The sequence below is a fragment of the Cavia porcellus genome, unplaced genomic scaffold (genome assembly GCF_034190915.1).
Source record: "Cavia porcellus strain 051 isolate PalLab524CR breed Dunkin Hartley unplaced genomic scaffold, mCavPor4.1 scaffold_8, whole genome shotgun sequence".
NCBI lineage: Eukaryota > Metazoa > Chordata > Mammalia > Rodentia > Caviidae > Cavia > Cavia porcellus.
In genome coordinates, this window is record NW_026947491.1 from 90,007,253 (window position 1) to 90,021,084 (window position 13,832).

The 13,832-nt window shown below is 54.0% G+C and overlaps 1 protein-coding gene and 1 long non-coding RNA gene across 3 annotated transcripts; one reads left to right on the forward strand and one right to left on the reverse strand.

Moving 5' to 3' along the window:
* Positions 1-205: 205 nt before the first annotated feature.
* Positions 206-13,832, forward strand: Spic (Spi-C transcription factor). 2 transcript variants are annotated; one of them, XR_010049451.1, is made up of 7 exons: positions 206-648; positions 2,164-2,189; positions 2,635-2,728; positions 4,245-4,354; positions 5,901-6,012; positions 6,994-9,751; positions 11,279-13,832. XR_010049451.1 is itself a non-coding variant. In XM_063255447.1 (6 exons), exons 2-6 carry the CDS (start codon positions 2,187-2,189, stop codon positions 7,458-7,460), a joined length of 786 nt encoding a protein of 261 aa, XP_063111517.1. In that variant the 5' UTR covers positions 206-648; positions 2,164-2,186; the 3' UTR covers positions 7,461-13,832. The 2 variants fall into 2 exon arrangements, 1 of the variants encoding a protein (XP_063111517.1); XM_063255447.1 differs by having other exon boundaries at positions 6,994-13,832.
* LOC134477394 (uncharacterized) lies at positions 1,384-7,774 on the reverse strand. The gene is made up of 4 exons (XR_010049452.1): positions 7,636-7,774; positions 7,023-7,130; positions 2,597-2,842; positions 1,384-2,008 (listed from the first exon to the last, which is right to left on the reverse strand). It is a non-coding gene; the product is annotated as an uncharacterized LOC134477394 (long non-coding RNA).

A 13,832-nucleotide genomic window follows, 5' to 3' on the forward strand; every position in this document is an offset into this window, starting at 1 on the left:
GCAGCTCTTCTTTGAGGAAAAGTCTTCAGTGGCTGCATGGAATCCTTAGGATCCTTTAAGATCCCCAAGGAAGGCAGCATGAGCCTGGGACTTAAAAGGAGTATGGCCAACAGGGGAGGCTGAGGCAGGAGAACCGCAGCTTCCGGGCCAGCCACCACTCAACAGGACCCTGCCTGCAAAGAGAGAAAGTGGATGCTGTGGGTCGGTGGCAGAGGCACAGCGACCTGGTGTGCCCGGGACCCTGGGTTCTGTTCCCGGTACAGAGACTGCCTTGGGGAAACGGGGATGGGAAGACAGTGCAGGGGCCATACCTGGGAGAGGTGAACGCTGCGTGAGGGCCTAACAAAGCTGCAGTGTGACCTGCTCTGTCTGAGCTGAAGCTGGGGCTCACAGGCCCCGGCCCAGGACTGGGTCCCAGAAGACACTCACTGCACTCATCCCCCCTTCAGAATAGCAGTCCTGCTGTCTCCAGCCACCCTGGGCAGGAGACATTCTGAAGACACTGTAGCTTTTAAAAAATTCCCCTTCTGCGGCACTTCCTCAAAAACAGCTATTTAGCACAGGCTGCCCGGGACCTGGACGGTAGTGCCAGCCTCGGCCAGAGCGCGGTTGGATGAGACGTCTGGGGAAAGGGCTGCCTGCTTTCTGGTGAGTGTGTGGCTGCCTTCTCCAGGATAGCGCCCCTTGGCACCCTCCTGTCACAGCCTCCTGGGGTACTCATTCAGCCCCCGAAGGGAACAGTCGCTTTGGCAGGACGCTTTTCCGTCTCAGCTTGCAGCTCGGGAGGAGTGCGGTGGGGTGTTCTCACCGTGCAGCCGTCCCTCGTACCTCTCTACCAAACACCCAGAGCACGAAGGCTTGCAGGTGCCCTGAGCCGCAGCTTCTGAAGCACCCATGCTGGTCAGGGGGCACACAGACGGACGGGTTTCTTCTCACACTCCTTTTTTTCTTGTCTCTTTGAGGCTGAGTCTCGCTGCGCAGCTCAGACTAGCCTTGAGCTCACTTTGTGGCCCAGGCTGTTCTCTAGATTGCCGAGACCCTCCTGCCTCAGCCTCCCGAGTGCTGAGATGACAGGTGTGCACCACCACACGTGGCTTCAGGTTTTCCTTTTAACTGATCTGACCTAGAGATTCCACAAAGCTGCGGTGTGGATGCAGAGACCAGCACCCGCTGAGGGTTAAACACAGAAGGCTTGGGTTTGACTTGGCAGGGTGACAAACCAAGAGCTCCCATAAATGGGCTTTGGGCTTCTTCAGTGAAGTGGGTACTGCTGGGCCCACCGAGGTACAGTCTTCCTTATCATGCTATTTGCCAGCCTTGTAGGAAACAGAATGAAAAGGAATAAGAGGCATCTCTCTCTGCAATAATTGTTTATTTGGAGAAAAAAATCTAGAAGAATGAGAAAGCAGATCACGTGAACTCACAGACCAGAGTTGGCCATTTTGCTTTTGCAGTACTGAAGTTGCGTTCAGGACCTCGCCTGGGCTGCAGGCCGAGCCCCTGTTTATTTTTAATTTTAAAACCGAGTCACCAAATTGCTATATTGCCCAGGCGATGGACAATGTAGCAGAGGCTACAGATCGCAGACTTGCGATCCTCCTGCCTCAGCCTCCGGGAGTGCTGGGGGCACAGGCCTGCCCACCACCCTGGACTCTTCGCCTGAGAACTAAGATTGAATCCAAGACTCAAGGGAGTCCTGGAACTGCCTTCGTGAGCTGAATTTTTCTTGAATTACACAAGTCTGGATTTCATGGGACGAGAACAAGTCTTCTACCAGATTCTCAGAAGGCAAAGAGGCTTTGGAATTTGCTTATTTGTTTGAGACAAGGTCTCGCTATGCAGTTCAGGCTGGCCTTGACTTGGTAACCCTGAGTTCTCAAAGCACAGGAGGCTTTGGGTTGGAGATGGGCACCCACAGCAACACCAGCATCCTGCAGACATTTGGTGTGGGGCGGCTCCAGCTAAGAGGCTGCGATGTAGCCTAGCCAAGAATGGCTCCTGGGAAATCCTGCAGAACAAAAATGTATACAATTCACAGAGAATTCAAAGGGTGTCCTTGGTTTCTGTGATGTTGTACAAATGCCCTGGGGTACCCTGAAGCACAGGCTTAGGGCACACTGGAGGTGTCCCTAACTCTGTCTTTTCATTGTTTAACTTTTTTAGGGTCTTCAGTTTATTGATGAAGCATGGTAAGTGGATACGTGAAAATCTTTGCACCCCTTTATTTGACAAACACAGTGTTTGGATCACATGAAAAAGGTCTGGTGTGGTTTGCCCAGTATCATAGCTCAGTTTTGAGTCTGGGATGTATTTTTGAAATTAAGATGATTTTGTTTGTTTAAATGATTGACAAATTCTGTTCCACTTAAGATACTTTCTGTATCTTTTTCTTTCTTTAGTCTCATTTTGCTGACCTCTTTTTCTGAGTTGGCTTCCCTAGATCAATCATGCTTGGCTCACAGGATCCTGGGGCAGGATCTTGCTATGTAGGAGAGGCTGGCTTGGGACTTTATGGCGATGCTCCTGCCTCAGCCTCCCCCGCTAGGGTGACAGGTGTGCACCAACCGCCACGCCGCTTTCTCTCAGGAGTACTAACCTCACTGGCAGCTTGGTAACTCCACGTTGTGCACGCAGGCTTGTGTTGACCAGGACAGGCTGGGGCAGGCGTTCGAAGATGCTTTCGAGGTCCTGAGGCAGCACTCCACCGTGGATCCAAGTTCCTCCCCAGGTAAGAAGCCGTGCGCCCTCTGCAGTGCTTGGTCCCATGTGGAAGGGTAGTGACCGGCCGTGCGTGGTTGGAGTGCCTGCAGTCCTAGTACTCAGGAGGCTGAGGCAGGAGGACCTAGGTTTGAGGCCAGTTTGGATGATTTAGCAAAAGCCTGTCTCAAACTTTTAAAAAAGGATGAGGGTGTAGCTCACTGAAAAGGGCCTGGGTTAGAGCTGAGGCACTGGGGAGGGGGATGAGTTTCCCACACAAAACTTCAGGAACTGTAGATGTAATATTAGTATTTATTTTTGTCTTTTTGAGACAGGGTCTCCCTATGCAGTTCAGCCTTGAGCTCACTTTGTAGGCCAGACTGGTCTTGAACTTGCAGTGATCCTCCTGCCTCAGCCTCCCGAGTGCTGGGATTACAGGCATTAAGATTATTATTTAGAGTCTCTTGTTGACACCTATAATCTCAGGACTCAGGAGGCTGAGACAGGAGGGTTCCAAGTTTGAGGTTGGCTTGGGTGGCAAAGGGAGTCCCTGCTTCAAAACAAAGCAGAGTGGGCCAGGGCATGTGCAAACGCAGTCCTGGTACTCATGGAGGCCCAGGTGGGAGGGTCCGGGCAGGATAGGGACTCAGTCTCTGTCTCGAAATACAAGCCCAAGGCTCAGGGTGAAGCCCTGGTTCAGTCCCGGTACCAAAATCCCCAACAGTCTGTTGGTCTGGTTGGTGTCTATTTATCTAACACAGCTACAGGTGTTGCTGTCTTAACGACCTCCCTGGTCAGGCTTGCAGCAGGCCACTCGACTTTGACTTTTCCTGTAGCTTTTTCAGGCAGGATCTGGGTCTCACGGTGTAGCCCAGGCTGGCCTAGGACTCTCGGGAGCCTCTGCCTCAGTCTCCCGAGTGCTGGGGCTCCGGGCGCACACCCGGTTCAGGGTCTGTTTTTGCACAGCGCACCTTGGCCGTGCAGCTCAGTGTTCTGCTGACCGCACCGTGCAGGGCAGGGCTGCAGCTTCCTGTTCTGTCATGCATCTCAGTGCTGTGTGTAAGTTACGCAGATAAAAGCCAGGCCACTGTGTCCCCCAACCGCAGCCTTGGTGCTGCACGTGGCACCTCATAGAGTGACCCATTCATTAACGACCTGGTCTAGGTCCCGAACTCAGGGCCCAAGCTCCTCCCTAAACCAGGGCTGTCTGTATACAGAATGGGTTTTAAACAACCCACCGCTTCCCCCAGCCGGGATGCAGCCTGGCTACTCGGATGAGCGGTGACTGCAGAGGCTTGCAGAGTTCAGGATACAAACTCCGGGGTCTCAGCTACTCACAGTAGTGCAGTAGGAAGGGGCAGGCGGGCTATGAGTGTGTGTGTGTGCTGTGTATGTGTGTGCTGTGTGCACACACTGTGTGTATTGAGACTGTGTGTGCACTGAGACTATGTGTGTGCACGTGCTGTGTGTGGTGTGTGTACAGGAGGCTGAGGCGGGAGAATCTGCGCACACAGGCACACTCAGCCTCCCTGTCTGCTTTTGTGCAGATTACAGGAGCTGCCTGGCCCTGCTGAACCACTGGACCCCGCTCAGCACCAGCCCCGGGGTGCTGTCCGCAGAGGACCCCGTCTCCATCGCCAGCTGGCGATCCATCCTGGTTGGTATCCCTGTGCCCGGCCTGCAGGGAGCTGCCCCGATTCTCCTGAGCTGCCCAGTGACCCGGAAACCTGCAACACCCCAAAAAAGACAGTGGCAGGAACCGGCCTGCAGCCCCACACTGGCTCTCTCTGCATGGCAGTCTTTCCAGAATACGGTTCCACACTAATGAGTCATTCCTCCTGCCTCAGCCTTCCTAGTGGCGGGGTCACAGGTGTGCACTACCGTGCCTGGCTTTTTTTTTTTTTCTTTCTTGAGTTAATTCCATGGTTTGGGTCAATTTACCACAATTTAGCAGCCGCCTTCAGAGGCAGATGTCCATCTCTCTGCCGATGGAGTTGCTTTGTGTTTTGTTTTTTGAGATAAGATCTTGTTATTCATCCAAATTTGGCCTGGAACTGGCTGTGGAGTCCAGGCTGGTCTCAAATTTGTCACCCTCCTGCCTCAGCCTTCTGAGTGCTTTCTGTACTCTTTCACACTGTTTTCTTCTAGTGGTTGCCTTACCAAGCAGTCTAGCAGGGTGGGATCTAAATGGGAATTTTTTGGGGGGTCAGAGTCTCTCAACAGCCCAGTTTGGACTTGAACTTGAGGTGATCCTCCTGCCTCAGCCTCCCTGGTGCTGGGACGGTAGGTGTGCACCACCATGCATGGCTTTTGTATGCTTTTTAAAAAGAGGCACCTTAAACAGGTGCGGCGTTGACTGTTCTTTGTGACACTAACAAGAGTGTGGGTGGGTGGAAGGGGTCGTGGTTCTCAGGGGGAGCTTTGGGGCGCTGGCTGAGACTCTCCAGCCTGGCTGTCCCTGCCTGTGGCTCTTCCTTGGAAAGAGCTGTTCACAGCTGCTAAAGTGGGGAGGTTGGCCAGCAGCCCAGCGCTGACCATGGCTGAGCAGAGACTTGATTTGAGTTGAATGTCTGCGGCTGCATCTCTGCACACTGCGTTTGGAAACTTGCAGGGAAGGAATACAGTTCTATCAACTAAATCTAGAGTCACAAGTGGGCGCCGAAAATGATGCTTCTCAAATCCCTGCATCAAAATGGAGAAGGGAGCTGTGCAAGGTGGTGCGTGCCTATGATCCCAACACTTGGGAAGTTGAGGCAGGAAGGTTTCCAGTTTCAGGCCAGCCTGGGCTGCAGAGCAAGATCCTGTCTCAAAAAAACAAAAGAAACAAAACAACCCTGGTAATCAGCATGAGCTGAGCTTGCCTTGCCAAAGTTTCTGTAATTAGAACAATATGAGCAAAAACTGCAAAAACTACTTGACATATGTTTGCATCTTGCTACAGAAACTGTGAAAAATATATTTTTTCCCCTATTTTGGGGTTTGAACCCAGGGCCTCAGCACTGAGCTACATTTGCACCCTTAAAATATATATAGAAGTGGCTGAGGCTGGTCTGGGACGCATCATCCGCCTGCCTCAGCCTCCCACAGTGCTGGGAGTACAGGTGCGTGTGTTGCTACCCCCAGCAAAAGCATGTCACCTCACTGCTTATTTTATAGAACAGCGCGGCCAGCCCCAGTCTAACAGTGAGATATTATTTGTGCAGAACAGTGCTGTGGACTTCTATTATCTTGAAGGAAATGTTCACCCATCTCTGCAGAGCACAGCTGGACATCAGCCAGGGGCCCCCACACTGTCCCAGCCAAGGGGCGGAAGAGGTAAGTGGGGCGCCACACGCACGCACACACACACACACCCAGCAACGCCTCAGACTCGCGGTGACCCTCCTGCCTCGGCCTGCTGAGTGCCGGGATTGCCCACAAGAGTAGCCATCTCTACCCAAGTTGCTGGGAATTCCCCTAACCTAATCTTACTTTCTGTCTGAATCGTGTTTCCCATCTGACAAAGTGTATCATAGCCTTGAACTCATTTGACTACACTTATTTGAATAAAGCGTCTTCAAATGACCCGCTTCCTGGAAATGACTTTTTTTGGGGTACTGGGAATCAAACTCAGGACCTCACTTGCTAGGCAGGCACCAAGCTGCTGAGCCACACCCCTGGCCCCACGGAAATGGCTTTTGAGACAGCTATTTTATTGTTTTTTACTGAACTACTGTGGATTGAATGTAGACCCTTAGTGTGTCACCATGTTGCTAAGTTCGCAGGTTGGTCTTGAACTTGGGATCCTCCTGCCTCAGCCTCCCAAATTCTGGGATTCCAGGTGGGCGACGCCTCTCCATAACTGGCAGATTTTCGGTTCACTCGGTAGAAGTCTGAGGTTGTCCTCGGGCCTGACATTGGTCAGCTGTGCTGAAAGCCCTTGGTCTCCCCTTCCCAGCAGAGAAAACCAGGGCTTGGCCCCGCCCTCCCAACAAATGAGACTTCCACGGGCCAAACCCTCGTCTGACCTCCGTGTCCCACAGGGAGATGCTGTCAGTGCCCTTGTCCTGAGGGGAGAGAGCTGGAGGGAAACCTGTCCCGAAGTAGTCGCTCAGCAAATCCTGCGGGCCCAGCACTCGGGAGGCCGAGGCAGGAGGACCGCAGTACATCCGAGGCCAGCCTGGGGCTCCCAGTGAGTTCAAGGCCAGGCTGAAGGACACAGCTGGACCCTGTTTCCAAAAACACCCCCCCAAAGCCCCGGTCCCTCCCAAGAAGCCTGCCGTGCCCTCCCGCAAGCCTCACTCTGTCTCCCTGCAGGCCGGAGGAAGCCGCGGCTGTTCGAGTACCTGCATGAGTCGCTGTGCGACCCCGAGATGGCCTCCTGCATCCAGTGGGTGGACAGGGCCAGAGGCGTCTTCCAGTTCGTGTCCAAGAACAAAGAGCGGCTCGCCGAGCTGTGGGGCAGGAGAAAAGGCAACCGAAAGCCCATGACCTACCAGAAGATGGCCCGGGCTCTGCGGAACTACGGCCGCACCGGGGAGGTGACCAAGGTCCGCAGGAAGCTGACCTACCAGTTCAGCGAGGCCACCCTGCAGCGCCTGGCCCCTGCCCTCCCAATGGGCAAGGAGGTCCTCTCTGTCCCGGGCACACAGCCCCAGCAGGGGCACCCGGCTTTCAGCAGCTGGAGCGCCGGGCTCGGCCACCTGCACGCCGCCTACCCCGGGCCAGGCCACCCCGATGAGGACGCCCGCCCGACCCTGGCTCGGGGCTGGCCTAGCCACTAAACCACCTGGGATGACCTGAGATCCTCCCGCCTCAGCCTTCCCCCATGCCTGGCTGGATGTTTCCCTGGAAGCAAATTCAATGAATTTTCCTTGTCTCTAAGGCCCACGGCCCGGTCCTGCCAACTGTGGTGTGTTGGGAAGACTGCAAAAAAACATGTCCATGTGGAGCACACACCTTCCGAAGCAGCTCGGGGAGTCCGAGAACAGTGTCCCCCGAGCTGACTGCGGGGCCAACATCTCATTCCCGCAGCTGGTACCTCAGAACCTCTGGCTTATTCTCCAAGGAAATGTGACCATCCAAGGGAAATGGTTTGAAAAATTTGGGACATGGAGGCTGCCACAGCAGTGCCACAAGAGGAGCCAGACAGGCATGGTGGCCCGTCCCTGTAATTTCAGCACTCAGGAGGCTGAGGCTGGAGGATCACAGAGTTCAGGGCCAATCTGAATCTCATTGCCAAGAAAGCCAAAGTTACAAAGACGTTGCCTTGCAGTGATGCCCGCCACACACGTCTGTAGAATGCAGGTCCTGGTAGCTGAATCTTGGAAGCCGCCAATATGTCTGCCAACAGATGGACAAAAAATGTGTAGCATTATGTTTTTATGTAAAGTGTTGAACCCCAGTGAGCACTACCTAGCCACAAAGGGCAAACTTGAGCCATGTCAGGGATGGATGTACTCTGACAACTGAATGTTAATAAGTCAGACACGTGAGCTTCAATAGCTCGTGGTCTCTTATGAGCAAAGGAGAAATAATTTTTTAAGTCACGTGACAAAACTAGAAATAATTTATAGAAGAAAATAAAAATAATATGAAACATCCCAGAGAGGAGGGGACAGGTATAGAAGAAATCAAGATGTGTGTGTGGACCAGGTCCCATGACCAAGGTTGTGCACTGCAACACGTACTAGTAAAGACAAGTAAAAAACAACACAGTATAGACACGCAATGGAGTATTTCACTGCCACCAAGAACCAAATGTCATTTGCAGGAAAAGGGCTGGATCCTAAGACCACAGTGCTAAATGAAATAAATCAGGCACAAAAAGACAATTATTCATTTTTGGGTTTTGTTTTTTTCCGAGACAGGGTCTGTGCTATGTAACCCAGGCTGGCCTTAAACCTGTGGCAATATTCCTGCCTCAGCCTCCCGAGTGCTGAGATGACAGGCGGGTGTCCCCACAGTGGTATTCGCCTGTTTCTAAACCAGGCTGTTTGTTTTCTTGTTTTTGAGTAGTCCTGAGTATTTTTGGTATTGGTCTGTACAGGAGCCAGGATTTTCCAGTGTTCCTTCCTAGGGTGTGGGCTGTCTTTCCTGGGACCACAGTCCCATGCCTTTCTGCTGTGGTTGCTGGTGTTTTGGGGGTCACATCCCAGAGCTCTCGTCCCAGGGCCAGCGTCCTGTTCTTTTCCCTGTTTGCTTGCAGCAAAGTTAGGAGTTCAGCCCCGAGTCCCAAAACTTCTGACTTTAGAGTCTGGTGTGGCAGCATGCACCTGCATCCCAGCTCTCAGGAGGCTGAAGCAGGAGGATTGCTGCAAGTGCAAAGTCAGCCTGGGCTCACACTGAGTTCGAGGCTGGTCTAAAGTACACAGAGAGACCCTGGCTCAAAAAAACAAACCTAAGAAGGCAGAGCACACAGACAGACTGGAGCGGGTGGCCGAAGGCAGAGGGGGTCCCGTGCCAGAGTTAACTAGGAGGAACGGACACCCATGTTTATGCAGCACAGTGACGCAGTCATCTGCACATTTCCAAATCGCTAGGACAGCGTTCTTGCCCCTGAGAAATCATTAGTTTCCGAAGGGAGCTGCCAGTGACCGCTGGTGACCCACAGGGGCCACCTCACAGCCCGTGGACCTCGCAACAGGCAGCAGCGACCATGGCCAAGGGAGAGACCTGACTCCGGATCTCCCTGCCACTTTGGGTCCTCAACCCTCGGTGCCAAAGGGGCAGAGGGGCAGCTGGGTGTGGCTGTGCGCTCCTGTCATCCCAGCACTGGGAGGCTGAGGCAGGAGGATCGTGGCGAGTTCGAGATCAGCCTGGGTTTCAAAGTGAGCTCAAGGCAGCCTGAGCTGCACGGCGAGACCCTGTCTCAAAAAGACCAAAATAAATAATAAAGGGGCCGCGGCTGCCCTGGAGGACAGCGCAGAGGCCGCGCCCCCTCTAGCCCCCGCATCTCTTGCTATCCTACAACTCAGCCACTGGGGGGTGCTGTTGCTCCAACCTTGAACAAGGTCTCTGCCCTTCAAAGGACACAGCAGAGCCGAGGTGTGGACGCTGGGCACGGAAAGCGCTGGTAAGGGTAGGGCAAGGACCTGGCCAGTCCTGGTGAGCACCTCGACTCGCAGCACTTGGGAGGCTGAGGCAGGACGATCGCCGTGAGTTCGAGGCATAGCCAGACCCTGTCTCAAAATACAGATACGAAAAGGGGTGACCCTGGCTCGGCGAGGGGCCTGGCTTTCCTCGCAGCACCCACACGTCGTGGCCGAAAGGAACCGGCCGCCCAGGCGCCTTCCCCGGCCTCCCCAGCCCCCGCAGGGCCGCTCCCCGCCCGCCAGCCCTGCCGCTGTGCCTGGGCCCCGCCCTTCCGGCCACCCGGGTCCCTCTCCTGCCACAGGAAGGACCAGGAGCGGCCTCTCTGCCTTTCCTGGGCCCTGTGCTCTGTGCCTCGGCCTGTGCTCCCCGGTCCTCCATCCTGTCCTTTCCGTCCGGGGACAGCAGAGTGAAACCCTGCCCAAGGGGAAGGGCTGGGGGGGGGCTGACTTCACCCCCGCCCCGGCTCCGGAAGGCGGCTTCCCAGGACGTGATTTCTCAGCCCATGTATTAAACTTTAAATAGTTCCTCCTTTTATGATTTTATAAATGAAGTCCTAATTTCGTTTTCTTAATTTTCTCTTTTTTGAGACAGGGTCTCTCAATGCATTTCAGGTTGGTGTTGAATTCACAAACTGGCCTCAAATCTGCAGCGACCTTCCTGCCTCAGCCTCCTGAGTGTTGCAATTACAGGCATGCACCCCCACGCCCAGCCAGTCTGATTTCTCATCCCCTGAGTGACCAAATCCCGAATGCTAAGTCCCCTCTTGGATGGCTCCCAGGGCTGGGGATGCCGCCTGGGGTGGAGGCCTTGTCCCGGTTCAACCCCCACCTCAGGGTAGGGGTAGTGGGGTGGCTCCTAACCCTAACCCAGCAGCACCCCAGGGGCGGTGCGTGTCTGCAGAACTCGCTGGCCACGCGGGAAGGGCCCCTTGCAGGCCGTGTTAGTTTCGCATCGCTGGAGGCTCTGCTTACACCTTGGGGTTGGGGGGGGTCCCCGTTTTCCTCCTGGCTCGGGGCCTGGGTTCGCAGTCACTGGCTCCGGGGCAGCGATGCACGCGCACGGGAGGCGCGGGGGACAGGAGCGCAGCGCCCGGGGCGCAGTCGCACCCAGCGACCCAGCTCCCGGGCCTGGTCTCCCGCGGGGCGCTCCAGCAGAACGCATCTGATGGATGCAGGAATCAGACTGTGACCCGGCCCGTCGATCGGCCAGCACCCCCACCCGGGCCCGCCCTGGATCCCCAGTCCGGACACAGCGGCGTGGGGGCCGTTTAGGTCTACGGAGCGAACTGAGCCGGCACTCGGGCGCCCCCTGCGCGGCCTGGGAGGCCCTGGGGCGAGGGCTGGCGCTGCCGCTCCCCGGGGCCGGGCCCTCTCGGGGCTGCCCTCGTGGCTCCTGACTCGCGGTCCCCTCCCCTCGGGGAGGCGGAGTTTGTGCTCGATGAGCTCATCCTTGCCTCCTTTTGCTTTTTCTGCATTGCCTGTGGCGTCGCTTTGAATAACAACGTTAGCTGATTGGTGCGGCACAGTCCTGCGTGTGATTGGACGATGGGCTTCCTGACGAGGGAAGGCCCAGCCAATCGGCTTGCAGCCTGGATGGAATGACAAGGGGAAGAAGGAGAAGGCCGGGGGCGTTTCTCTGGCGGAGCTCTGGTCATTTTTTTTCTCTTGGAACTCAAGATCTAGCGCTTGCCAGGCTGGCGCTTATGTCGCTGAGCTAAATCCCCAGTGCCAGGAGCTCTGGTCTTCACTGTTGCCTTTGGACGTTGGTCTTCTGGTTTCCAGCCACTCCGTGTGGTGCTGTGAGGTTTGCGCAGCACCCCGAAGCCAACAGGTGGACTCCCTTTTGAGCCATTTGTTTAATAATAACCACAGTTGACATTTACCTGCAGTTGTGTGCACCAGCTGGTTTGCTGCTGAGACACAGTTTATTAATTAACCAGTTTATTGATTTATTATTGTTTTTGTCTTTTTGAGATCTCGCTATGCTATTCAGGCTGGTCTTGAGTTCACTTTGTAGCCCAGGCTGGTCTCAAACTCGCAAGGATCTTCTTGCCTCGGCCTCCCAAGTGCTGGAATGACAGGCATGCGCCACCATGCCCAGCTCTGAGACATAGTTTAAATAACCTGTCTGCCTTCGTTCAAGCGAGTGGAAAGACCCTGAGCTGAGACCCCGGAAGTCTGTACTTTCTGCCTGACGACGAAGTGTTTTGCACTTGGGAGTTGCCACCTCTCCAGCTCACACCTGGGTTTGAGACGCTTTGCTGGATTCCAAAAAGAAAAGCCAGATGGGGTCGAGTGAGCTTCCCTAGGCGAGAACGGTGTGGTGTCCTACAGCCAGGTGACACCTTAGGGGCTGGTGGCCAGTACAGTGGACAATGGCAAAGCACAGGTCTGAGAAGAGACAGGAGAAACTTCGATTAGGAGGTGAGAATGCTACCTAGCAACATTCACCCCCTGCATAAATGCGGGGAAGTGGCACCTCATACCCCACAAATACGTACTGTTAGTGCATGTTGCATTAGGGTTCTAGACGAATAGAACCAAAGGGAGCTACAAGTATCTCTATCCCAGGGGACTTCCTAGGCAGGTTTATCAGCCACGGAACATGAGGGGTCAAGGATGCAGCTCCGAAGTCAGAGGCCTGGGAGTTCCCTGTACGGTCGCTAAGAGGAGGCTGAAGAAACTGGAATCCAACATCTAAGTCAACATCCAAGACCGGAGCCTCCAAAACTGGGCATAGGGCTCCTTCGGTCCCTTTTTATGCCGTCTAGGCTATCAGCCTGTTGGTTGGTACCACCCACATTCGAGGCGGGTCTTACCTCTCGGTTTGCTGGGCTCCATGTCAGTCATCTACGGCCACGCCCACAACTGTGGCTTTTGAGTCTAGGGATGCTTTCCGGAGCCAATAATTGATGCCCGAGAAGCCGACGTGGTTCAGATCCAAAGCATACACGCTCTGTGTGGCAGCAACGCTTGCGTAATGTCAGGTCCCGCTTCCCCAGCTGGTTTTGCTCTCGACAGCACGGGAGCCGGGCCAGGCTCACTGTGACAAGCAAAGTCGCTCAGATCCATAGAAGATTAACCCGCAAGAAGCTGGCCAGTGAGTTCATCCACAGCTCAAGGAAACAGAGTTGAGTTTCTTATATCCAACTTTTATGACATAGGAGAACAAATACAATTTTATATACAAAGCACATTTCATGTCATTACAGTGGTGCCTTGGTTCACAAACTTAATTTGTTCCAAGGTTCTGGAGAAGATGGTTGTGGTCCTGTTTGTCACCAGATTGAGAATTTGCAAACAGAAGCAAATTTTCCTTTTTTTTTTTTTTTTTTCAAGAGAGGGTTTTGTTATGCCATTCAGGCCAGCCTTAAATTTACTGTGTAGCCCAGGCTGGCCTCAAACTTGAAGTGACCCTCCTGCCTCAGCTTCCTGAGTGCTGGGATTACAGGGATGTGCAAGGTCACACTGACAGATTTCTGTCCCCTGAAACACTTGGTTTCTTCTTTTAAGTAAAGCAGGGGGATCCGGTGGGATGTTCCTGGCTTCAAATACCAAAAGTAGCCTCTCTCAAGCTGGTCTAAACGATAAGAAAACTTCTTGCTGCACAGACTGAGAAGTCCAAGGCAGCATGAGCTACACTGTGACATTTTATCACGGTGGCTTCTTTTCTGGGGACTCATTTGTCTCCTTCTTGCCATTGCTTTATCCTTGGGCAGTGTTATCATTTGCGTTTGGATACTTCCCAAAGCTTCATGCAGTCATGGGAGAACCGGCCTTTGGGCTGCAGCTGAATCTAGCCCTGATTGGTTGATCATCTAGCACTGGTATGATTGGTTCATTGTCTAGTGCTGAGATTGGCTGTGTGAGTGCTACACCCACCCAGGGGCGGAGCCAGTATACTATATAAGCAGGAAGGCGAGGTATGTTTTTCTCTTTTGCCCTTTTCATTGTGCTGCTATGAACAGCTGCCCCTTAGCCACACAACCCTGCCTTGGAGCCAGTTGATTATAAACTGAAACTTACACAAACATTGAGCTAAATAAACCTTTCCTTCCTTCA

What these genes read in the sequence shown, in the direction of transcription:
- Spic (XM_063255447.1), top strand. An exon ending in GGATCCAAGTTCCTCCCCAG is followed by an intron (nt 2,729 to 4,244) that starts GTAAGAAGCCGT and finishes GCTTTTGTGCAG; the next exon opens with ATTACAGGAGCTGCCTGGCC. An exon ending in CCAGCCAAGGGGCGGAAGAG is followed by an intron (nt 6,013 to 6,993) that starts GTAAGTGGGGCG and finishes GTCTCCCTGCAG; the next exon opens with GCCGGAGGAAGCCGCGGCTG.